This window comes from Cinclus cinclus, chromosome 15, assembly GCF_963662255.1.
Source record: "Cinclus cinclus chromosome 15, bCinCin1.1, whole genome shotgun sequence".
Classification (NCBI taxonomy): domain Eukaryota; kingdom Metazoa; phylum Chordata; class Aves; order Passeriformes; family Cinclidae; genus Cinclus; species Cinclus cinclus.
Genome location: NC_085060.1, coordinates 2,644,132 through 2,669,443, shown reverse-complemented (window position 1 = coordinate 2,669,443; position 25,312 = coordinate 2,644,132). Strand labels below are relative to the sequence as shown.

At 44.4% G+C, this 25,312-nt stretch overlaps 1 protein-coding gene across 1 annotated transcript in view; it reads right to left on the bottom strand.

The window, feature by feature from the left end:
* AMOT (angiomotin) overlaps positions 1–9,856 on the bottom strand; it is a 29,644-nt gene extending 19,788 nt beyond the window's left edge. Inside the window, exons 1-3 of the mRNA XM_062502808.1 lie at positions 8,970–9,856; positions 2,101–2,554; positions 559–703 (exon numbers count right to left, since the gene is read on the bottom strand). Of these exons, the coding sequence (XP_062358792.1) occupies positions 559–703; positions 2,101–2,554; positions 8,970–9,841 (1,471 nt within the window). The 5' untranslated portion in view covers positions 9,842–9,856. The remainder of the gene's footprint in view (positions 1–558; positions 704–2,100; positions 2,555–8,969) is intronic.
* Between the last annotated feature and the right edge of the window lie 15,456 nt (positions 9,857–25,312).

Sequence of the window (25,312 nt, the reverse complement as noted above, 5' to 3'; positions counted from 1 at the left end):
GAGCTGCCTCAGCCTCTTAGTAAGAACCAGACACCAATAATATCTCACTCTGGAAAAGGAAGGGAGATCCAAAAAACCAGATGCCTGCATTGATAAGGAATGACAAGACCTTCAGGAAGAACAGACACTCTGCAGTTTGTATGTCAGTGCAAAAAGGGTCACTGGACAGGAAATAAACTGAACGTGCCTGGTGTGGGATTAGGCAGTCAGCAAAACCTCCTTCCATTTGTATAAACTGAACAAATTGTACAAATTGTCTCTAGGATAAAAGACATGAGAGAATTCCAGGCTTGCATCTGGTTTATGGTATTTTGCTTATCACATGTTTCTTGTCAATGAGAAACAGGCTGGATATGAAAGACTACAGCCCTCTCCTAGACCTATCTTTTCCATTCTTCCAGCAAGTGCTTAAAATCTCTGACTACTGAATGCACCTGAGTATCCTGTCATATTCCAGTTGTGTCAGACACTGAATTCTGCAGCAAAGCTCTCTCCTGACAAGTAAACATAACAGTAAAAAACCCCAGCATTGAAGAATAGAAGTTTTATTTCATTTACCTCTTAGATCCCTGTTGAAATCATGAAGCCTACGAATTTCTCCTTCCAGTTTGTTTCTCATGGCCTTTTCCAGAGCATCCCGCTTAGAGGATGATTTCTCCAGGTTTTTGTATGCCTCTGAAACTTGCTGAATTTCTGTTTCCAGCTGCAGTGGAAGTGAAAACAAGCACTTACTATTTTTCACTAACAAATTTCCCTGTCTCAGACAGGAGATTACTTTGTCTCAAGTGTTCTTTATTGAGGGAAACCTACACTTACCCACTAAGTAAAAGAAAGTCTCACGTTCGTGATGAGTCCCTCTATAGAAAGAATACCAGTGGCTGAATAATTTTGCAATAAAATATGCTTTATCCTTCCTTTTAGCCTTCAGTGTAAAGCTTCTCTGATCATCCAGAGCAGGAGATTCTCTCCTAACTCTCCTTGCTGGGCATGGTTTGCTATGGAAGTGTGGATCCACACCACAGCAAACCCCATCAGCAGTGTCTACAGCCAGTGATCAGCAAGGACGTGCATGGAAGTGCATTTGTATCCTTCTGTCATAATCAGGAAGCTGTCAAACAATTCTCTCAAGTATTTCCTGGCCAGAAACCTTCCAAAAAATACAACCAAACGAACATATGTCCCTGGTAAGAGGTAACATGGGGAATAATCAGTGTGAAAAGTCACACTGGTCACCCGAACTCAAAGACTAGCAGCCACACATTTTTCTGGCCCCAAACACTGCTCAGTGCAAAGAGCACAGCAAGGCCCACAAAATCCTAAATTGCTAAGTAGCATCAGCCTTTCCACAGCTGCAAGGCAAAAGCAAAGCTGACCTGCTGCCCAGTTTTAAACCACTGGTCATCAAGAAGGTATTTCTGTGAAGCAGCATGAAAATACCTCCACGCATGCACGTTAATGATGGGTCTCACTGGGGTATTTTCTTTTAAATGTCTTAGCATCATTTACTCTGCTTGTTCCATAAAGCCAAAGGTGGCAAATAGCTGGGTCCAAATCAAGACATTAAGTTTTCATGGAAATTGTGTGGTGTTGAGAGAGGGACAAAAGAAGTCTTAGTCCCAGTCCTGCAGTCCAAATGTCTTTAGTGTAGCCATAGCAGCACTACTTGCCCTGCAAACTGTCGTGCCAGACACTTTTGTAGCAATGTCCCCTGTGCCTCCTTGAGAGGCTGTGGTCTCCTGCCATCCCAAGCAGGCCCTTCCTGCAGCTCTGAAGTCTTTTTGGGAAAATGAAACATGCTGCTATCCTGGACAAGCCTTAACTTAGCTGAGCAAGCCAAGCAGTCAGCCTCTTCAGCAGCTGAGGAGGATGTGCTTTTGAGCCTGGTCAATAAACTGTTAGCAGAAAACTGAAGCTTTAATTCCATCTTCCGCCAAAGTTAAGCTGATGCCCAAAGGACACAGACTAATCAATCTGCATACAAAAGACTCTAAAGTACATAATCAATCCCTTCAGCAAAGGAATCCAACAGTTGCAAATTAAATGATTCAATTAGGGACTAGACCAGAGACAGGAGAATGTCTCAATTCCACCACCACCCACCTTCTGCAGCCGGGCCACTTTCTCATAGCACCCATCCAGCTCCTGTCGTAGGGACCGGTTCTCCTCTGACAGGATTTCCACCATTTGCTGGGCCCTGGAAACGATGGCAAAAGGATCTACTTGCATCTGCTGGTAGGGGGAAGGGATCTGCTGGGCCCGGGGCATCACAGAGTAGGAGTCTCCTTGCTGCTGCTGCGGGCCCAGGAAGGGCTGGCATAGTCGGTACAGATCTCCCTGATGGACTGGGTTGGACAAGAAAGGCTGCTGCGTCCGTGGCAGAATGCCAGGATCTGCCTGGCTGGGAGTCAGAGGTTGCTGGTGCTGGGAAGGGGACAGCCTAGAGGGTGGCGGAGACTGGAGCAAAGTCAAAGATCCCAGGGATGTCAAGGAAGAAGTCGGGCTGTGGTGGTGAGGTGGTCTCTGTTGTAACTGCAGCTGCACATCTGGGTTCTGCCTGGAAAACAGAGAGCACAGGCTCCATCACAGTCATGCAGGGGAAGGTGCACGAAACCAGGGACAAGATGTGCAGCTCCTGTGCACAGGTCTTCCCATACAAGAGACTCAAGTGAGGCTTTCTTCCATTTTTTAAGTATGATTTTGGAAAGTGCTTCAAAATCAAATCTTTAGCAGAAAATTTATTCTAAGGGCATGAAAGTGTTTCCTCTTGAGACTATTTTTTTACAGAAATGTTAAGAGAAAGTGCATCAACAACTACTGGCCAAAATTATTTTCATAACTTTTCTCCACACTTTGTGGATAAAACTGCTCAACTAAGGACTGCTAGGAAAAGGCTCTTTTGTTCTAGCCTTAAATGTGCCATCTGTCACCGAGAAAACCATTAATTTTCTTCTGCAAGCCAGGAGAGAGAGTTAAAGCATTGCCTGAGCTTGATGCTAGCATTCCAGCACCATTGATCTGAGCTTTCTGAAATATCAACCAACAAACTGCAGCCTGGTTAAATGAGACAAGTAAAGGATCTGAAAACCAACCTAAGAATCAGAAGCAGCATTTTCATTCCAATCTGCACTGTCCTATGCAGTATGTGTGTTTACTGCTCCTAACAATAACCTCTGCAGGCTATCAGAGACATATCTAACAACCTATAACACCCCTGAGTCCATCACAGAACTAATCCAAGCTACACCCTCTCACATTTCCAAGGCTCTGGAGATTCCCAGTTCAACTCCTGGTGCATTAGCCAAGTAAGAAATCTCTCTGAGAAGACTGTGTGGATTTATCATGCTTGGATGACCTCAGGAGGCACGATTTGCTTTCTCCTCCAAAAACATTCAACCTTTAACTTCTCTGGATGTTCTTTACTCTAACAGTTAAAGTCCCTCCCTCTCCATGCTGCAGCCAGTCTCTTCTTGAGCACAGAGTTCAGCCCAGAGCAGACCCAGCCTGGCAGTTCAGCGTGTCCTGAAACACTCCTGCTGCTCTGACAGAATTTCCCACCCTTTGGGATGCAGTTCGGCCCTGCAGCTGGAAAAGCACACACTGTTGTTCCACCTGGCCAGAGCTGCTACAGAATAGCCCCCGGGCTGCCTGTGCTCCCAGGAGGGACTCCTGCCCTGCAGAGGATGGACAAGGCAGCTCACAGCATTTCCACAGCACCAGGAACCTTGGAGGGACTGACAACAGTTAGCAGGAAGCTGAGCTGGGAACTAAAGGGTTAAACAAAACGCTTCTCAGCCCAAGTGCAAACACTCAGTACCATCCTTCCTGCTCTCCAAGAAAGCAGGTATCACTCCTGGTACCCACCACTCACATCTGGGCATTACTCACATCTGGCAGCAGTGCAGGGGAGTTCAGCAGCTCTCAGCCCTGCACAGGGTTCACTATTTCAGCATCATGCCCCTCGTGTCTCATTGCCCTGCTTCCCAGCAGAGAAGCCTCCAAGCTCCCGCTCAAATTCCTTAATGGGGAAACAAATCTAGCCTTTGTTAACTAAGAAAAAACAAAGAATCACTGCTCTAGCTACTGGTCCTCTCCTTCTCACATTCAGGTGACTGTGGTCCCTGCCAGCAGCATCATTTCAGGAGCTGTATTTCCCCTGACATGATCATTTGCAGCATGAGGATTTCAGGGGGTCATGCAGAAGAGCGATGTGAAATTAATTTCCTCAGGAATGTTCAGTTTAGTAGCAGCAATTTGGTTCTTCTCCTCCCAGGGGGGCAGCTCTACTTATTGTTGCATTGATTTCATTAACTTCATTCGCCAGTTCTCATCATGAAGAATGAGGCAAAACCATCACAGGCCATGCTCGAGGTCACCTGGTTTGTCTCAGGTAGTTTCCAGCTGCTTTCTTAGCTCACCCAGTTGTGTGCAGAGTTAAAACTTTGCATCCTCACAAACCACTCATTTCCTTTGAGTTTATTCTTTCCCTATCACCACAGCTCTGCTTCGATGGTGTAATCAATTAGGGAATAACCTTGCTGTGACATTTCATCTGTGATGACCTACAGAGTTAGATCAAAAAGAAACACATTGCCAGTCTACCTCATGGGTGCAAAAAAACAATTTTCAAACTACAAAACACTCTTTTCCAATCTGAAAACAACCTGTAGCAGTTACTCAGGGAGACTAGTCTCAGTGAGTTAACCTTCTAAGCCTAATGAGGATGAGTTAGATGCCAATGGTAACAATTTGAGCTATTTGACTAAAAACATCTCATCATTCTGTCAACAGAGACCCAGTGGCAGAACCTTGCCATCCTGAGCACCAAGGAAAGAAACAAAATTATGGCCAAAGAAACACAACAGCAGCACCTTAATTCTGAAGGGGCAGTCGAACTGACATGACTTGTAATGATCCTTTTTTAAAAAACCTATTGTAAAGAACAACTCTAGGAAATCATGGCTGAGTATTTCTAAACAGGGTACACTTCCAAGAATTCCAGCATCTTGGCACTCACATCTAAAGCCCCTCATGATCATGAAATTATACCTATCTCGTGGGCTCAAGCTAGAACATGAGAGCTTGGAGCCTCTAGTTCCGTGGCATTACCAACAGCATTAGGGCTTCCAAAATGTCACAAATTCATTTATATTCCCAGCAGAATGAGATAGCGCAGTTGGCTTAATACATCCTACTTTTTAAAAAAATGTATTTAAAAATCCTAATGACCTCACAGTGGTACCAGACTTTTTAAGATCTTGCATGCCAACTTGTACATACACATTCAAAGAACTTCTTGGCATTCCCTCCATTTACAATTTTGTCTACAAAAAATTTACAATTTACACAAATTTACAGTTTTATGTAAAATACTTACATACATTTTGTGAGTAAAAAATACCTGGTCTGGGATTTCTTTATATTAACAAGAGAATTTAATCATTTATTTCTCTGGTAAAGCAATTTTGAACTGAGAAAGTCAGAAAAGTAAATGAACACAATTTGAATTTTTAAGCCACACTGCAAAATGTAAAGGTAAAAATTACTATTGGTGTCACCTTAGAGTATTGCTCATAAAATGGTAGCAGAAAATTCCCTCCATGAGAGGAGGAGTCCTCAGGTAACCCCACAACAGTAATCACAATTTTATCTGAACCAACCACTTCAGAAAAAATGTAGACTCTCAAAACACATATACAACAAAATTACACAATCTCCTTCCATTTGCCTCAGTGTCACTGAGACCTGAATAAACCAAATGCAGGGAGAAAAAAACAAAACAAAACAAAACAAAAAAAAAACCTCAGAGCAATTATCTCCACAAGTCTTTGGGTTTGAAAGCATAATTTTAAGGGCCACTTCTCTGTGCACCACGCAGGAATTTCTGCTCCCTGGCATGGACCACACAGGCCAAGTACAAACCTGGATTTATGGCTCTGCAATCCAAGGGTTACCTCGGCTTTTTCAGGCAGGGAGACAGAGCCAGGGAGTCAGAGGAGCTCTGCAGCCATCAGGGGTGCTCAGGCTGCCAGGACAGAGGGTCACACACAGCTCTGTGGGCAGAGCAGCACAGTGGGGAAGGCAGAAGAATGAAGGGATCAGGAAAGGTCTCTGGCTCATTAAGGGTTTGGTTGTTTTGTTTTTTTTTTTTTTAATGCTTTCTCAACTTCTCCTGCCTGTTTCATGTTCAAGAAGCTCCAGTTCCCCTCTCTTCCCCAGCCCTCCTGCACAAACCAGGAAATGCTGACTGCAGGAGGGAGCAGGCTCCACTCCATTACGCAGCCAAAATCAAACCCAGGAATTTTTGTTCTGTTGCCCAGTCATACCTGATTAGTCCCCACTTTGATGCTGCTCAGGGGAACTCGGTGCACAGAGTGATTTACTAATTATGGGACAAATTCTGCAGACTTCCCTCTCAAAAACTTTCTGTGAAGTCAATGGGATTAATCACCACAGCAGGAGCTCAGTCACTTGGGCTCCAGACAGAGGATGGCGCTTGAATCAGAGAGACAAGGAGCTTCCTCTGCACCCAAAAATGCATCAGACAGGAGCCTCCTCTGCACCCAAAAATGCATCAGACAGGAGCCTCCTCTGCACCCAAAAATGCATCAGACAGGAGCCTCCTCTGCACCCAAACCTGCTCCAGCTCTGGCTGAGTTACCCCAGGAGCCCAAGGCACCCATACTCTGCTCTTAAGACTGGAGGGTGTTTTTTCACCACCAATGCTAAAGTGCAGTTGAGGTATTAGGGAGACAACCCTACTCTGGAGCTTCACATGCAGCCAGGCCTCTTCTAAACTTTCTTTCAAATTTCCAAATAACAGCAGAGAGGCCTCCGGCATGCCCGGTATTTACATTAAACCAACATCATTACCAACATACACTGTTCCCAAACTTACACCGCCCAGGAGCAGGTGAGGCAAACTGTTTGCAGACTGGTTTAAACTTACCACACAGCCCATTCCTTTCCCAGACTGGGGAGGGTGAAGCATGAGAATGCTGTGAATTCCCCAATGTTTATCTTGCTCAACGAGTTTTATTTAACCGCATCATTAGGTCACCCTCAAATTCCCCCGAACAATGAGGGGGAAAACCCGCAGAAAAGGGTGTGGCTTCGGGAGCAGAGAGAAGGGGCTTTGTTTCCTTGACGCACAGTTCAAAAAATGCACACATTTACCAATCCAAATGGATCCCGATAAACGCCGAGCTGCGGTGCAGGAACACTGGAGACTGCAAGGACACGCCTGGAGTGAGGCAAAGGCTCTCCCCGGAGCTGTTTGCCTTTAAAATCCCCACACCATCACCCAGCTGCACCTTTAGGAACACAGAAGGTTTCTTGTCTAAATGACAGTTTCTCTTAAAGCGTGTGGGAGAGGGAGGGGAATAGAGGACTCGCTGCCTTCCTTTGCTACGCTGCTCTGTAATTTATGGATTAGTCTTGCAATTGTTCTACTGCTCCAGCATTTGCTTGCAAAGGAAACTTCTCCTCTGCGCAGCTATTTAGGTTAAAAAGTAACCTCATTAGATTCCCAATGCTTTGAAGACAAATTTCAGTTGCTTCCCCTACTGGAAACCTTGCCAGCTGAACCTTTCTCCTCCCCCTCCTTCCCCCCACCATGTTCTTTCAAAGCAGCCAGGATCCATCCAATACAGACAAAAATCACCCTGTCTAGAGGAGCTGACTGTTGGCGTGTTTTCAAATACCTCTCCCTTGAACAGCAAGCAGGCTACGTCTCACTGCATATAATATAAGGAGTATTTCTGATGCAGCAGAACCACAGAGGAGCTGTTTCCCTGTCCCGTGTGCACAGAGGTTTGAGGCCTTTGAATTTGCAAAAACATTTGCAACGAGCTTCTACAATCATTACCCCCCCCCACCACCAACCCTTTACTTCCCCTTTTCCTGGCCTCTTTATTATTTATTTAGTCAGATCAAAGGGCCTTTTCATCAGGCTTGTATGCTGCTGAAGTCATTTCAGATCACAAACAATGGTGGACAAACTCTGAAAATAGCTCCTCATAGGGCTAGGAAGGGTCTGAGTGGATTCAAACTCCCTAAAGCTCAGACTCTGCTCTCAAATACTCACTGGTTTCTTCATGCTTCCCTCAAAATGTGCAAACACAAATCCACAGAGACCTCTCCATTTACATCCTCCCATCACTCTCTTTTAGCTTCAAAATGAGGCCAAAATCATTATACCAGATACCACCTGGTATCAGGCAGAGATGAGATGGTATGGGAACAGGTAAAGTAAAGCTGGGGTTTTAGCCCACCTTAATAAAACTTCATCTTCCCACATGGACATCAGCGTTTGGCTCAAGCCAAATCCAGCTCCTTATCTAGAGGGAACCAGAACAGGCTGAGATTTCAAATGATGCAAGAAAAATGAGCAAAAGCTGAACAAGCAAATCTGGGATGAAGCACAAAGCATACTCCGTTTTCCTCTCCTACACTTCAGTTCACTGAAAATAAAATTTTAAAAACTCTACAGGAAGCCCAGAGGTGTTTTTTGCTACCTGCATCATTACTGCTTTCATTCACTTTCTCTTTTCCTATGTGGTGCAGTTTCAAGAAAAATCTTTTGTCTGGCAGATGTAATTAAAGAACAACTTAAGTCTTGCAATAAGTAACTGCGAGTTTCTACAATGAATCACACCATAACTTTGGCTTTTGTAGCAAAGCTTTTGTAAGGCTCTGGATCCTCAGCGTTGAACTTCCCCATACCATAAAATCAAGTTGGCTTGTTGTGGATATTTTTTTTTTTTTTTCCCTTGTACGAAAGCACCAAGCCTCTCTAGTCCACTACTGAAGCGGGTAATAGAGTCTGCTAAAACTAAATGTGTCATCTCACAGAATGAAGATGGGGTCTTTGCTGAAGGAAAGCCTGCCTCAGGAGTGAAGGTGAGGGACTGAGTTTTACACTGTCATTGCCAACATGGCTGCCACGGGGCTTGCTTTAAGGTCTCGCTTACCTGACTGAGCCATACTCAGGGGGATGCTGATACCTCATCATAGGCCCATCAGATCTTCCCTGCTGGCTCATGCGATGGTCGCTATAGAAATGCCCCGAGTCCTGAGGTTTGCAGTTCATAGCCGGGGTGGACACGTTTTTGTAAGGATACTCTGGGGGAGGCCCCCGCTGCTCCATTCCTTTCATGCTGGGCTGGGAAGGGGGTTGCACCGAGTTCTTGTAGAACTCATTGGAGCCAGAATTTTTGTAAGGGTCGCTGGACTGCTGGGGAGAGAGCGGAGACAGAGGCGAGAGCGGCGCGCTCGTGACGGGCGCGTGGGCCTTGACCCCGCTGGTGGCCAGGGACAGCTGCATCAGCCTCTCGCTCAGGGAGCGCACGTGGCCTTGCTTGAGGTCCTTCAGTCCTTCGTCCTGGTGCACCTTCCCTGGGCTCACCCGCTGCACCGTGGGCCGCCCTTCAGTCCTCATCTTCTGGTTGGTGACACCCGTGACGTAGAAGGCGGCCCCGACGCTGGCGTGCGGCTGGCCACGGAAATACTGCGACTGCACCTTGGCCTCCTCGTAGGTCGGGAGGTCCTCGCTGGTCTGGAGCCGCGGCGAGAGCTGCTTCTCCATGATGCTGTTGTCCACCTGTATCTCCTGGCCCTGGGGCTCCTGGCGGGCAGCATGAGTCACGAGCTGGTGGTCCTGGGAGCTCAGCCCTTCGTTCTGAGAGGCCGGGCTGCCGGTGCTGCTGAAAGGGGGGGCATTCCCTGTGGCTTGCTGGTGTAAGGCGAGAAGGTTGCGGTTGTCATTTGGGTTCCCGTATCGGAGCTGCTCCTGCAGCAGGCGCTGTAAAACTGTCGTAGCTGCTTGCTCTTCTGAATTCCTCATCTCAAACTGTGGTGCCTTTTGGGTGGAATGTAAAAGCTGCCCTTGACCTAAGGAAAGGAGACACGGTTATTAGCGTCTGAGTGGATGGAGCAGAGATATTCAGGAGCAACCGGCTTGAAATACAGAAAAAAAAGCAGGTTAGATTACCAAAGGTTCCCATAACAATAGGGGTCATCAAGGCCCTTGACCTAAGAAGGACTTGCTTGCCAGGGGGGCAAAGCTTCAGAAAGGTGATGAAAGGTGACTTGAAAGTTTATAGGCAAATCAATCGACTGCAAGCTGTAGGGATGCATGCCAAATACCTCAGACAGCATCTCAGAGGAAAAGGAGACGTGGAATTCACAGGATGATGGTAAAAATGCCTGAAACCTGTTTGCTTTAGAGTTACCAACAGTGAAATACACTTCCCGGATTTGTAGGCAGACAAGGATTGAAGTGTGAAATCAGCAACTTGTCAGTTTTAAGGGAAAAAAAAAAACAAAACGAGGCCCATTGAGATAGCATATGGTTCAAAAGAAGTAAAGAAATCTCTTGTCTTAGGTAAAACAATTCATGAATACCTAGTTAGCCAGCAGGTTTTCAGAGTTATGAAATGCCCAGAGTGAGATCAGCATCTCTTCTCCCTGCTGCAGAAAACCCCAGGCCCAGTGCAAGCGAGGACTCAGGAACTTCCTGCTATACAAAGACAACCAAATCCTCACACATCTAAATATCCTCAGCGGAATGCATGCAAATGCAAGGGGAGGAAAAAGAGTTGTCTGATCTAAAGAACAGAAAAAGACCTCTGAGTGGCAGGAAAAAACACTGTGTCCCAATGAGAGAAACACAAAGAGCCAATGTCAGGCACATCCTAAGCACAGATGAAGCCAGTGACCAACAGCAATTACATTTTGCTCAGTCTCCCAGCAGAGTCGGGAGTGTGTCATGGAAACTCAAGCCCACTGGCTTTGCCTGAGTTGAAATATCAAAAATTAATGATACCTTTGAGACACGTAACTGAAAGCAGAGCTACTTTTGAGCTAGAACAGCTCAGAATACGGCTCAGTCGCTGGCCAAGCTGTGGCTCTGCCCTGACAGCAGAACACGTGTTGGTGTTCTAGCATTTTCTTTTTCCTGTATTACACTGTCCCTTAGCAGAAGGCAACTTGTCCCCAACAGTTCGTTCTGTGGCAGAACCAGGAGGTCTGAAGCGACTGCTTTGTGCTGCATCTCCACAACCTCCCCATTTGCTCCCTCAGACCAGCCAACCCCTGGCAACACAAGGACTCACACTGGGCACACAAAAGCCTTCTGCAAACCTTAATGAAGAGAAAGTTAAAATCCACCTCATTCCAGGCTGCTCTCCACGGCAGGAATTCAGGCCCCCTTAGCCGACCTGGAATGCGACTCCTCAAATCCTGTTTGAAGTGGCACATACCTTTGTCCTTCACTTGGAGTTCCCGGGTGAGGAGGAGCAGTTCTGCCACATGGGGGGACACACTCAGCCTTCCTCCTGCAAATCCAAGATCTCCACTCAGAGATGGTTTCGGGCTCCTCTTCAGCAGGCCAGATCACTTGATACTCTCCTCGCTCCCAAAATAATTCTGAGGAAACCATTGAAAACATCATTTCAATCAGCAGACGAGACCCTAGAAATAATAAACCTTGGCCCATATTTCAAATTTTCCTTTTGTAGCTTCTTGTTTTCTCCCAGAGCCCAACAATTTTGATCCCTTTAGGATGAATGAACCCCCATGTCCCCAGCAATCTACTCCAGCTGCTGCTTTAATCATGACCATTTCTGCTCCAAGATTAAGTGTTGCCAAGTAATGCTTTGTCCCATCTGTGCCTCCAAGTGAAACAGTGATTAAAACCCGCTAATTCTTTAACTCCATTGTTTTATTTTTTGCTCAGAACAAAAGCTGCAGCACAGATGAGGATGCCCTGTGCTAATGGCTCCTTTGCCAGTGGTGCTGAGTATTTCAAACCGTGTCAGCAGAAATTCTCTGCTGGAGGGTGACACAGTGAAATGCTTGATAAACTTCAACACACTGTGCCTCAGAAATGACTGTGAGAATGATCAGTTTGTGAATATTAGCTTTATTTTACCGACTGGGAAAGTCAGTGGAAGAAAAGGACACTGACAAGAGATTATGCCAGAAATACATTGCAGAGCACAGCTCTAACTCCCAAAACACTCTTTAATTATGTTACTTTTCTCCTTCAGAATATGAAGCAGTAAAGAAACTTTAACCATTGAGAGGAGAAGCAGGAGAATACAGAAAAATGTGCATTTTGGCATGTTACAAGAAGCAGCTACTAAAGGTGTCCTAAAGAAAAAGGCAAGCAGTGCAAAAGATGTGGAACATATTCATGCACTCAGTGTGTTCATACTTTAAGGGAAGGCAATGAAAACAGAACTAGCAAAACTAAAAATATTCATTGATACGTATAATTTAACTTCCCGGAATGTTGCAAAAAGTAAAGTGAACAGATGTAGTGAAGGAATGCAGACGTGGATACTTCTGTCTCTGACTTATTACAGCACAAATCCACACCCAACAAAAACTATCTCAGATCTGCAAGTTAAATACTTGAGGTGTCAACAGCAATTTCAAGGCACATGAACAATATCTAAGGAGAGAACAAGGCAGTGTTGTGTGGTGTGGTACTTCAAGATGGTGGTTGAAAAAAGCAGCTAATGTCAAATTCTTAACTGGTGACTTAGTTGGAGAGGGATATATTGAAAACAGCTGCCAGCAAATATGCAGTAAAGAACCTTTAAACCAGGCATTAAAGATAGCAGATAACTAGAGAAATTTCTAGCCTCTTTTCCCAGTGTTGCACAACAGAAGTTAAGGATTCCGCATCCCCCTCACACCAGAATCATCACTGACTTCTTTTTTAATTTTTTTTAACCAAGCTGCCCTGAGCAACCCTTTTTATTGGAGCATAAAAAGGCTTTTATTATGCAATATGATGCTGCCTTTCCACCCAAAGATTTCTTTTGTCTCAACTGGAAAAATCTAAGGAGGTGGGGGGGATTGTTTATTTTTTTAATACAAAGATACAGCCCAGCTTGAGATTCTGCCTCTCTGCCTTAAAGATTTTTTTTTCAACAGACAAATCCAATCTGTGCATGTTTAACTCTTTCAAATGCTCCAGGAACCATTTCACGTGAAGAGCTTCACTCCTCAGCACTACCAGCTCATTCTGCTGAGCTGATGGAGGGAGGGCACAGTTCACACTGACATTTGTTGGAAATGAATACTATTAATTTCATTGTGGGTGCAAACTAGAAATCAACCTGTAAACCCAAAGCAAAAGGTGGGTTGAGATGCAATATAAAGATATTCTGGCCAACAAATCCGTTTTCTTTAAATAACAACTGGTAGCCAATTTTTTTCCAGTTTTATCCCATTATTTTTAATTAACAAAGAAAATCTTGTGCAACTAACTTGGGTGGCAGCATTCCTGGAATCTGCTTTCTGAGCAGGCTGGAAACTCCTGGTAGAACCAGTGAGTTAACTTTTCTATTAACAAAACACAAAAATGAACAGTACAACTGGTGCTAAAGCCCATGTGTTATTTATTTGGACACCAAACTCTATTTGTGTCAGGCTCTTCCAGCAATTTCGGTTTTCACTGTGCCAAAAATGGAAATTAGTTAGATGCACTGGAAAAGTTGTTATGATAAAGCTGGAAGGAAATTGAGAAGGTTCTGTAGATACTTTAAACAGATGTATTTGGGGGGTTAGCCTACATCTATTATGATTGATAGAGCTGAAATCAGACTGCCAACAACTCTGCCAAATTGTATGGATTGCATAGTGCACTCTCCATAGTCACAAAACCTAGAAACACCTTTTCCAGTGGAAAATTCAGGTTTAGGTCAAATCTCATCCAAGGAACCACAATGAGATTTCCCAGGCTGAATCAATTTTGCAATTTGCTCCCAAGCATCGCAGCTCTATCATCTTAGACCTCATTCTAAACTCTGGTCTGAAATTGCTCCTGGTAATTTGAGGGAAAAGCTCTTGAGGAAACGTCAGAACCTAGAACTGGTAGAACTAACATAGGAATTGCAAATAATGCTTCACCATGCTGAGATCAAGAATGGGCACAAAAGGAGGGTAGTGTCGGTAGTATTTAAGGAAGAAAAGCTTCATGTTTGCAGGGCATTGTGTAAAAACCCAGTAGCTGAGGCTTCTGTCTTAAACATCATGTAATTATGCACAGGAACCTTGCCAGTCCCTTGTGAGGAAGGAATATTAATGAAGAATTTAAAATGATAATACTGCCAGGCTGTAGGGAACCAAAGCAGCACATTTCTGTAAAGCATGCAAATATTTTCCAGCATTATAAAAATAAACAAGCTTAGACAAGTGAGCGACTCACCACTGTTTGATGAGTGGCTCTAATGCTATAGCTCAACTAACCTGCATGGAGCAATAATAACCTCACAAGCAAAGAGAAGCATCTTTCTTTAGCTTGTGAAACGAAGAGGAATGCAAGAGTCCCTGTGAGGACAGCCTGTGCATACTTGCCCAGAATTACTGCTTAGCCAAGGAGCTAATTAGCTTACACATCAGGTGGGATGGGAACAGGTTCACCACCTCGTCAGGGCTGCAATACAGTTAAATACTTTCAGTTTTACTCCTAAGTTTTGTGTCACTCACACCTGAAACAATCCAGTGACAGACTTCAAACTCCAGCAGCAAATTCTCTAAAGGAATCCTGTGTTTTTTCTTAAAGGATGTGCCCATGATACTACCCATCCTGGTTGGCACCAGGCAATGGGATGCTACCTGGTAGATGAAGCTTTAGGCTGGTTTTTTAGGTGCAGGTTCTTCCTTAGGTTCTTCAGACAGACCTGCACTCTGTAATAGAGGAGGGGACAGGAAACAGTGTGGAAAGGACCAGCTGTGAGGTCCCTGGGCAATACTCCCATGCTGAGTCACCCCCGGGTAATGGAAACACTCTGCTGCTCCATGGCCCACGCAAAACCCAGCAGGCTGATCCCTGATCCTGCAGAATTCACTCAACCTGTGTCTCCACGGCCATTGGAACTGTGGCTGTTCTGCACAAATGCTCACTTTGGAGTGGCTGGGAGCACCAGGGACTCAGAGGCAAGGTCCCAAATTATGCAATGAATAGTGGAGGTTATCACTGAATGCTCTTTGCTTCCTTTCAATCCTACCAAGGAAGAGGAGGAGGAGGAGGAGGAGGATGAAGGGAGAGAATACACACCAGGAGAGTCCTGGAGAATAAAGGTTCCCAACATCTGGCGCCAGCACCCAGACATGCAAGGCAGCACTGAACAAGTCCCAGCATTGTGAAAGCGCTTTAGCACCTGCTCCTAACCAGGAGCAGGTTCCAGACTCCAACCATAAACACCTCCCCAGCTCCCATTCAACCCTCCCGGCCCTGCCTGCCTCCATCTGCTGCCCGTGGCTCAGGTGATCCCGGAGGGTGGCACCCAGCAGGTGCATGGAGTGCTGCCAGCATTACTCATCTTCATTCCAGAAGGGCAGAGTCACCGGGCAAACGAGAAAAACTTCCTTCTTTTAACGAAAAACAAGAACAATGTCACCCGGAGGGGGGCAAATCAGATGCATACCCATTGTATTAGATCATCGTGCTATGAGAACAACTGAAGACTGGTCCCGGTTTTAACAACTCCCCCAGCCAAACTGAGTCCACCTGAGCAAGGATTAGGCTGTCCCTAACCCTGCTCCTTAACATTTGTGTCGCTGGGACCAGGCACAAGGAAGCCTGCTAGGCCTGAAGAAAAGCCAGCAAGTTGCTTGGCCTGGATGGAGATAAGAAGTCAAGATATCAACATGGGAAGATCCCCTCTAAATTACATTTCAAAGGAAAAAACTTAAAAGACCTTATTTGACCTTTGAATTACTGCTCCCCTCACTAAAAAGTATCAATTTCTTCACAGGGAAGTTCCTATAATCTTCACCAACATAATTTAGGCTTTATATTACAAAGGAAAAAGAAAAAGAATAAACACTTACAAAGCCCTGTACAAATAGGAATGTGTCGTGGCTTTTAAGCATTTTGAAAAGAATGCTATGGAATTTCAAGTTCCTCCATAAAATTTTAAAAGTCACAGGGGCAGGAGGATTTATTCTGAATATACCAGTCTAATAGGAAAACCAGCTGTTTTTATTGAGAATATTTCTACATGAAGACATCACACCACTCAATTACCTAAACTGTTATGCAGCTCTACCTAACAGTGATCACACATGTAGTCACAACCCTTTAGGGGCAGGTACAACCATTTCTGCATAATTAATGAAACACAAATTCCAGCACAGACAATGGAAGCTCTGCTACCAACTCCATAAAGGCCCAGATCTCACCTTTTACATGTCTTCTTGGTAAAACCAGCTCAAGCTCACACAGCTTTAGCCACACCAGGTCTCATTTCAGAGAGCTGCCTCCCAGCACAGACTGAGCAAGATCCATCTGCCTCAAACTTCAGCGATTTCCAGTAATTATCCTTGCAGAACTGAGGAATTGCTGCAAGCCCAAGCCGAAGTTTTAATTCGACATCAAGCTTTGTTTTGTGTTTTGAGAACGCTCCACTTCCCGCTGCTGCTGGCACTCAGGCAGCGCCCTGCTTCTGTCGTCAGCAGCCCCTGTCCCACAACTATCCCAACTATGCCTCAGCACCAGTTTCATTGCATTGTGTGGTTTCTCCATTCTTTCCCTGATTTAGTCCAGGCCTCTCCTCGGGGCTCTCAGATAATGAAAACCATGTGAGAGTAAAATGTAATCTTCAAACACGCAAACCAGTTTCATGTGCATTATCAGAAGGGAGCAAAATGTTGACAGTGCATCATTTGTCCCTGCAGATAGGATCAGACTCTTTTAATTGCTGCTGAGATTAAAAAAAAAAAAAAGAAAAAGAAAAAAAAAGATTGGAATCACCATCTATGTTAAGAATAAAGTAAAAATTCAAAAGCTTAAGCAGTCCTGAAAACAAGGGAAATATGATCCCCAGACAGATATATCCATTTTGTGCCAACTTAAGGTAGTTTTTCCTCATATGTCAGTTGTGACATCCTGAAAATTTATTTCTTAAGTTAACATAAATGAAAAAATGTAGGTGGAGGAGGATGCAGAGAAGAAAACAACCACCGCAGCCTAACTTTAGCACGGAATTTTCTGGCTTTTTCTAGCAGTACCACAATTTAAACTATTTTAAGCCCCCATATGGAGGATCTCTTCTTATTTTAGAATGCAGTTTCACAGAATTTAACAGGACTAACCACAGAATCCAGAAAGCAGGCAGAAATGGCCCCTCCTTTGGTCTCTGCTTTTTGATTCCTTTTCTTTAGAAAAAGAAACAGCGAAAATACAGGTAACTTGCCAGTTATCAGCCAGAGTGTGGAGTTTGGCCAAAACCAGAGTTTGGCTCAAGGAAGGGCATAAACCCAGTGCAGTACTGGGATAGCCCAATACCACCAAGAGATCTTACTGGGTACCATGGGTTAAAAATATGAATTAAAACTAAAACCCTGCAGAAGATCCAGCCCACTGCATTTTTAGACAGCAAGGATGTTATAAAAGTGGTTTTGGTGTTGTTCTTTTATCATATCCACCTGGGCTTTTCATGTGCACCTTGTAAAAAACCTTTCATTACCTATAAGATGATTAATTGAGCCTCACTACCACATTGGGAGGAAGATATTACCCCATTCATTTCAGCATAGCAGTGACTGGCTAAGTCCTGGCCTACACTGATGTGTTTTGTTGCCACAACTATGTCATTCAGGGAATTGATTTCTTTCAATGCAAGTATTCCAGCAAACCACTCTAAAATAGATGCAGTTACAGTAGGAAATAATTGGTTTTAGGTGTATTGCTTAGGAAACCTCATGTAAACCACACCAGCACAACTTCTGCCCTATTAATATAAACTTTATCACTGCTAGAAAGATTTTCTGTAGCAACAGGAGCAGCAAGCAGCAAGATCCTGCCTCAATGGATCAACGGTGTTGGCACCCCAGGACTTGTGCAAGCAGAAGGCAGAGGAACTTCCTGAGTGTTTTCTACAGCTGGGGAAGATACTTCTGCAAAGGATCCTCAGCAGCTGAAGATAAACAGTTCAAGATTTAGAGCCCTAATGAACTTCACTGAGTGCACAGAAACCAGAGGTAACACACAGCTCCTCGAGCACAAATCCAAGGTGATTAACCTTCCCTGCTCCCCCTCAGAGCTCAGTCAATGCCAGCAGGGCTTGTGCAGGAAATGCATTCAGCCCTCCCCTCCCCGAGGAATGCAGTGCCAGAGCCTCTCCAGGCAGGAAAAGCTGCTGTCCTGGGTCTCCCAAGGGAACACATCCTGCAGTTTGCCTCCCCCAGCACCACCCTGGGCCCTGATCTCCATCCCAGCCTTTGGAGACTGCTCCATGGGAACTCCCTTCAAATCCCCTTCAAGAGCAGCAGGGGATGGGGCCAGCAGTGTCCCACACAGAGTTTCTACTGCCATCCCCACTCCACCAAATCAGAAATCCACTGGGCTTTCAACACAGGCTAAATCCACTCTTCCCCCCAGGGGTGCTAAGTTTTTAATAACTTTTTCTTTATTAAAGAACATCCAAGTGCTCCACACCCAATCCCAACTCAACAAGAGCAAAAGCTGCTCTCTCTCATGTAACTTTGGAGTTCTCTTTTCTGCCTGCACTCCACAGATCCTGATCTTACCCAAAGGAAGGGTGGAACAGGCTACGTAATGGCTCTTGGTCTCATCAACCTTCATCATTTATAGTAAAAAGCGTTTCAAATTTGTTTTAATCCAATACAAATATCAGCACTCAGCTGTGATGATTCCAGAAAATCCCAGATTACCACCTCCTTGTGCACCTCCACAGGCTATCCCAGGATGCCAGACTGGCTTGGGTTGGAAGGAATATCAAAACCTATCTCATTCCAAACCCCCCAGCACAGGCAGGGATGCCATCTCACACTGGTTTTAAGTTCTGGCTCTCCAGAAATACAGAGGAGGTTTCAGCTTTGTTTCTTTTCACAAAGACAATGGGAAAACAAGGAAGATATGTTTTCCCAAGCCCCACAACAAGACAGGCTAGCCCCAGTATGAAGCAATCAAATTTGTTTCAGCTGAACAGAGAACCACCCAAATTAGAACAGCAGGAAAAGTCCACCAAACCCTGATGGGAACAAAGTCACTGAAATGTGGAATTACTTTCCTTGAGGGTTACAGAAAATAATCCTAATATTAAGTAATTCTTTCAAAAAATAAGTTGTGTAGAGACACTAAACATTTTAAAGAAAATATTACTGTGACCCAACTCCTAGACAAGATCTGAAAAATACTAATTAATTCATTAAAAAAAAATCCTAAACTGGCTTAACTCAGAAACATTCATAGAAGAGAACTGTTCAACAACATTTTGGTCTACTATTAGACACTGTAAGTGCTTTGCTAATACCAATGAGCCTTTAAAAAGTAATTTTATTTGATCAGTGAAACTTTTTGTCATTTACACAAGGTCTGGTTCTATACTGTGACCAATACTGATGAACCTTATATAGCTCAACAATGGTTACCACAGAAAATTACCAAAGACCTCTCCAAACTCCCAAGGAATTTCAAATATTTGGTATTTAAAAAAAAAAAGGAAAAAAAAGGAAAAAAAAGGAAAAAAAAGTTATTTTAAGCTGAGACACAACCAAACTAGACAAGAGTCATTCTCAGAGAGGACAAGAAAGTAAAAAAGCAGCAAGTCAGAATGGCAGCATTTATCACTGAAGCCTTTCTGCAGGACCAAGAATGCAGAGTGCCTGCCAAGAGGAGAGGAGACACTCAGCTATTGGGAACAGGAGGGAGCCCTCACTTCTCCAGGGCCAGCCAAGCTCTATGGGAGCTGCCCGTGACAAAGGATGACACATCCAACAACAACCACCACGAGCTCCATCCCCAGGGGAGACTCCAACACACCTTCCTGCACCTAAGCTGAGTACCTCACACAAACCTCTCCACTCTACTAAGACAGGATTTTAAAGCTTTGAGAAGTTTGTTTCCACAGGCCTTTGAATTCTGTTGTTGGGGTTTTTTTTAAATTCATATTTTGTTTTCCATTCCTGCTCACTCCTCATGCACTGAGCTCCCACTGACATCAAATGTCTGGTTTGCCCTGAATGGTCATTTATACACAGGTAAGCTTTAAATCTATTCTTACTTTAAAAATTACATCCACGTGTCAATGTAGATACAAATTCCATCAACCATGTAAAACTCCTTTCATTTACAGGTGTAGTATCCAAGTAAGAAAAGATTATACTGCATATTTATAAAAATTCTTTGGTCCTAGGAACAATTCCATACTATTTTACCCCAAAGATGTTGGATCTTTCTCCTGTCCTGAAGAAAACACTTCAAGGCTACCCTGGAAGAGCCAGGTAACATGCAAGATTTGGATATTTGCTCACTTTAGAGTTCTCCATACAGCCCATTACTTTGACATGGACACAATTCCAGTATCAGATCCATCCAAAGCATGAATCAAATGCTTTTGCAAAGGCTGAAGGTATGGCCATGGAGGCTGCAACATGAAGTTCTTCCTGTGGCCAGAACTGCATTCCAGAGCTGTTTGGGAACACACACACTCCTGTAAAAAAGGAGTGTGTGTGCAGCCAAACTGGACTCACAGAGCAGGTATGTGCATGCTCTTTCATAAATGACAATTATTTAAGTCTACAATATGATGTTGCTGCCACATATGGGGCACGTGCAGAGAGAAGATCAGGCACCAGGGTATGTGCAAGTCTAACCTAGAAAGTAACTTCTCATCAGAAAGGAAGAAAAGCAGAGAATTCCTGAAAGGAATGAGCTTAGAGAAATGGGTTGTGGCCCAGATTCAACACAATGGACTAAATCACTTTGACAAATCCTCTAGTGCTTCCTGCAAGTGTATAACCCCAGCAACAGGCAGTTTGGAACACTTCTATGAGGAACCAAGTCCTCTCTTGTATTTCAGTGGACAGAAGAGGAGAAAGAGAGCCCTGGACCTTATTGCCAACCCCCAAGAATGGCTGTTCTCACACTTTTATAAACACTTGGTCTCCATGGAAGGGGGATATCTAGCAGCAAACACTGGCAACCAAGGACATTCCACTCCCACTATATCCTCCACAATAGCAAGGAGGAAAAAAATCCATAAGGCTGCTTTGATTAGGAACCCTTTGAGAAGACTTCTTCAAAAGTGAGTGTCTGAAAATGCCTTGAAATGTGGGAATGTGCAACAACAGCCGGATGGGGGAAAACAGGCATCTTACTTTATTCTGAAAGCATTTACACTTCAGCCCAAAGTGGGAACATCCATTAATCCAAGAACCTTTTGCCAAGAACAAGGTCATCATTTTCTTTTTAATTCACAACAGAACCCAGAACACAACATTTTCTGCCCCAAACAGAGAATCTTATCATTTACAGGTGTTTGGAGCCACGTGTTAGTTTAATGCATGCTCTGAACATGTAAGAACTTTATTATATTGGGCTTTGTCTTCCCTGCAGATCAGAGCTCTGCAGCTCTTTAAAAGCCACTGGTCAGAATGAAGCAAGAAGTGCACAAGGAGTTCTGCCCCACAAGGGGTATAAACAGAAATGCTTTCACTGCCAGAAGTATTTATACATTAACACACTCTTGGACTGTTGATAATTCTAAAACTGAAGACCTATTCCTGTGTATACATTGCTATAACAATCTAAACCAAGCTCAGATTTTGCTCCACATTAAGAAAATTAAGCTTTAATGAGCCCAAATTTTACTTGAGCTGTTTATTCACTGCAATGACAGTGAGACACAGCCATGGAGCAAGGCATCATTGTGCTGAGTCCTAGGAAGAATTAAATGGCTCAAGTTGTTTTATCAAAATAACCACCAAAAAATATATAAATCACATTACATTCAACTGGAAACAAAAGGAAGGGCTAGAAGTGGGAGATGCATTTATGCTCTGAGAACTTGGGGGCTGCAAATTCTCAACTTCACTGGCATGGTTAGGAAAATGTGGCAGCAAAGCAATTCAACCTTATTTCTAAATAAACAAAAAGATTGGTCAGTCTGCTGATGCAAGACACGCTACAGAGAACAAGAGAACTATTAAATTATCTCCACTTCTGGGATTCTGGCTATTCTTTTGCAAAGTGAATGGCTTATGCTAATCAGGATGCATCTGAAACGCATCATTCAAGCCTTCTTGTACAAATATAGTTCTTATTTATCCCAAAGATCCCCACCAGCTGGCAATGTTTGCATACAATGTTAAATCCAACCTCAAGAGCCCATGCATTATGAGTCATTTTACACTTAAAAACATTAGTTCCCTTCAGGGTTCTCCAAGACGGTGTATCCCATGAGAATTTTAGTGGAATTCAGCAATAATACACTATGTTACCATCCAACTTCCTCTAGCACAAAGAAGTTACAAGTTTTCAGTTGTTCAGAGGGTTTGGTTTTTGTTTGGTTTTTTTTGTTTGTTTTTTTCTCCTTCTAACAGTGCTTTCCTCCAGAACATCTTTGGGGAAGGAACAAAAGGATTTGCACCAATCCCTTCTATATGAATCAAATATTTATGCTATGCCCTCTTGAAGCACTTTCATCTAGTAACCTATGGAATGTGATCTCCTGACCTTAACACTCAGGCACGTCTAAATCAGCTGCCCTTTGAGCTGCATTAGAGGCCGCAGAGAATTTTTATACGTTTGTATCACAGGCATATGAAAACCTTGTGGCCCAGCTGCAGCATTCTCTGCTAGGAAGCATTAGTCCAAAGTGTGCTTTGGGAAAGGGGAATGCTTTGGTTGTCCCACATTCATGGCACAAGCCGATGTTGTGTGTCACCAGGAACAGGCAGGATGATGAACCACGCTATCAGCACATTTAAACCAGCCAGCACCATTGAAATGAAAGTGTCATGGCAAACTCCAGCCCCATGTCCCACCACATGGCCCATTCTGCCCACTCCACACTGCTCAGTTCCCTTCTGCCTCCAGCCCCCTCCCCAGGGCAGCCAGCGCTGCCTGCGAAACACCTCCAGAATCCAAAAGGCAAAGAGCTTGTGGGATGAGCAGGCACCCCATCCCCTCCAAATGGAAATCCCACCCTTTCCTCAAGAAAAAGAAATCATTCTGTGTTGTCTTTGTGGCTCCCAGGAATCTGTGAAGGATGGGGTTATGTTACAAATAAGCGTCCTGGAAGTAAAAGAGGGGGAGACCAGGTGTCCCAGATGAACCTGCAACTTCAACTATGGCACAAATTTTTCCAGGGTCAACTCATGACCCTGCTTCCTCAGAGGAGCAGTCACTGAGGTAACCCTGGTGAAAAACTGACCCACAGATTTAACAGGGTCATGGTCCTGATGGTAGGATTCATGTTTTCACAGCAGCCCTGAAAAACCAATGTGATTCTGCCCATCACTCACACGGGAGCAGCACGAGGGCATAGGGAAAGCTCGAGAACACAGTTCTCGTGTTCCTACCCTGACCTAGTAGAGAAGGCCCAAAAAAGTGACCTGAAACAGTCAAGCAGAAAAATGTGAGACGGCAGCCAAAACCAAGACCCTGTCCTCTGGCCCAGGATGGATTGTGGCCAGTCACCTGCCCCAGTCCCCTCACAAGGTGCTCCACCTCAGCAGAGACTGAGGCACCCCCAGTTCTCCGAGGGTCCAGCAGTTCACAGCACACTGACTTGCTCCCCTACCTACTCCACTTTCTTTTCCCAAAGAAACCCCTCCAGGAAAGAGGAAGGATTAAAAAAAACCAAAAAAAGAAAGAGGAACAGGGAGCAGGACAGACCAATATGTAGTATTTCCTGTATCATCCACAGGAAAAACCCACACAGTGGGAAAGAGCTCAGTGTCAAGGCTGGTTTCACCACATGAACAGGCAGTTCCTCCTGCTGGGGGATGCTGTGTGATTCCACAGGGAACAATGCAATCTTCCCTGACACAAGGGGTCCCACTGCCAGCCACACAAAATTCCATGGGTCCTTCCCTTGCAGAAACGCCTGGTAGCAAAGAAGGAAGGAGGGGAAGGAGGAATGTGGGTACAGAGCTGGGGGAGAAAGAAAATGAGACATTCACTGTGGTATTATCACTTGTAAACCAGGACACACTCAGCACTCGGCCCCTACAGAAAGGAGTATTCTGCAAAATATGTTTCCCTGCACAGAGACTGGGCCTCCATCCAGTTATTATGTGCACATGTCCCTGCTGCGTTTTCAGTCTTACTTCAGGGAAAAAAAAAAAATCTCAAAACAAAGAAAACATCCCCTCATATTCACTCTGCACAGTGCCAATCGTGCTCCTGACCATGTTCAAAAACCTGTTAAGGCGGGTTAATTATGGGTGAAACACTTTTACACCTTGTGACACAGCAGTAAAGCACTTAATGTAAAACAAATTCCAGTGTGAAACAAGAAATCAGGCAATCGTGGCAGCCCTGTTTGCACGTGTGATACATAAATGTACATACATGCTCCTCTGTGAAGCACGACCAGCAAAGACAATCTCAACACGTGGATTACAAGCGCAATGACCGCAATTATTTTCTCAAAAGAAAAGAGCACCACAAGAAACGGCCGCTTTCAAACACAGCCTGACACAAAACCACTTCAGCGACTTCCACCGAGTTTTACTCAATCCAATTACACACAAGTATATCACTATTCATTTTGGCAATTTACTACCACTGGTGAAATAGGTGGATGAGTATATTTTCTTCTTTTTTTTTTTTTTTTGCAGGATGAAAAGTAAACTTTCGAGGAGACAGAAGTGATGGACAAAAGCTGACAGAGCAGAGAGCCAGTCTAACTCCCAGGTTAAGGCTGAAGAAAGAATGCAGAGTCCCTTGCAGCGTGAGCACATCTCTTACCTACTGATCTGCTGAAGACAAAAGGGTTTTCTTCTTTTCAGAAACTGGACACTTGTAGCTCGTTGGGTCAGTCGCACAAAGCTTCCCTGCTGCCAAAGGTACTCTTTTTCCCCTCGGGTTTTTGTTGTTGTTGTTTGTTTTTTTACCCCAGAGAGTAAAGGGCAGAACAGTGGATTCAGCAGGGGCAAAGGGTGGAATTCGAGATTTAACGGCTTGGAGAACGGCAGAGCTCTCTCCAAAAGATGCTGTATTTCAAGGCGCTTTCATTTGCAAATCCTTCTTCATCCTCAGTGTCAATAAAACTGGAGGAGGGGGAGTAAACTTTTTTTAACCGCAAAAATAAATCGGACTCCACAGAACGGGGAGTGCGATACGAACTGGCTCTGCGGCTCGACTTTTTCTTCTATTAAAAATAAATATACTTTCAGAGCAGGCAATCGAGCTGGAAAAAAAAAATAAATTAAAAAATAAAAATCCCAGAGTCAGCCAGGACCTGCCCGCGGTCGCTGGGAGGAGGATAGCGGTACCTCGAGAGCGGCAGAATAAACACAAAGAGGCGAAAGTCCGCGTCCCGGC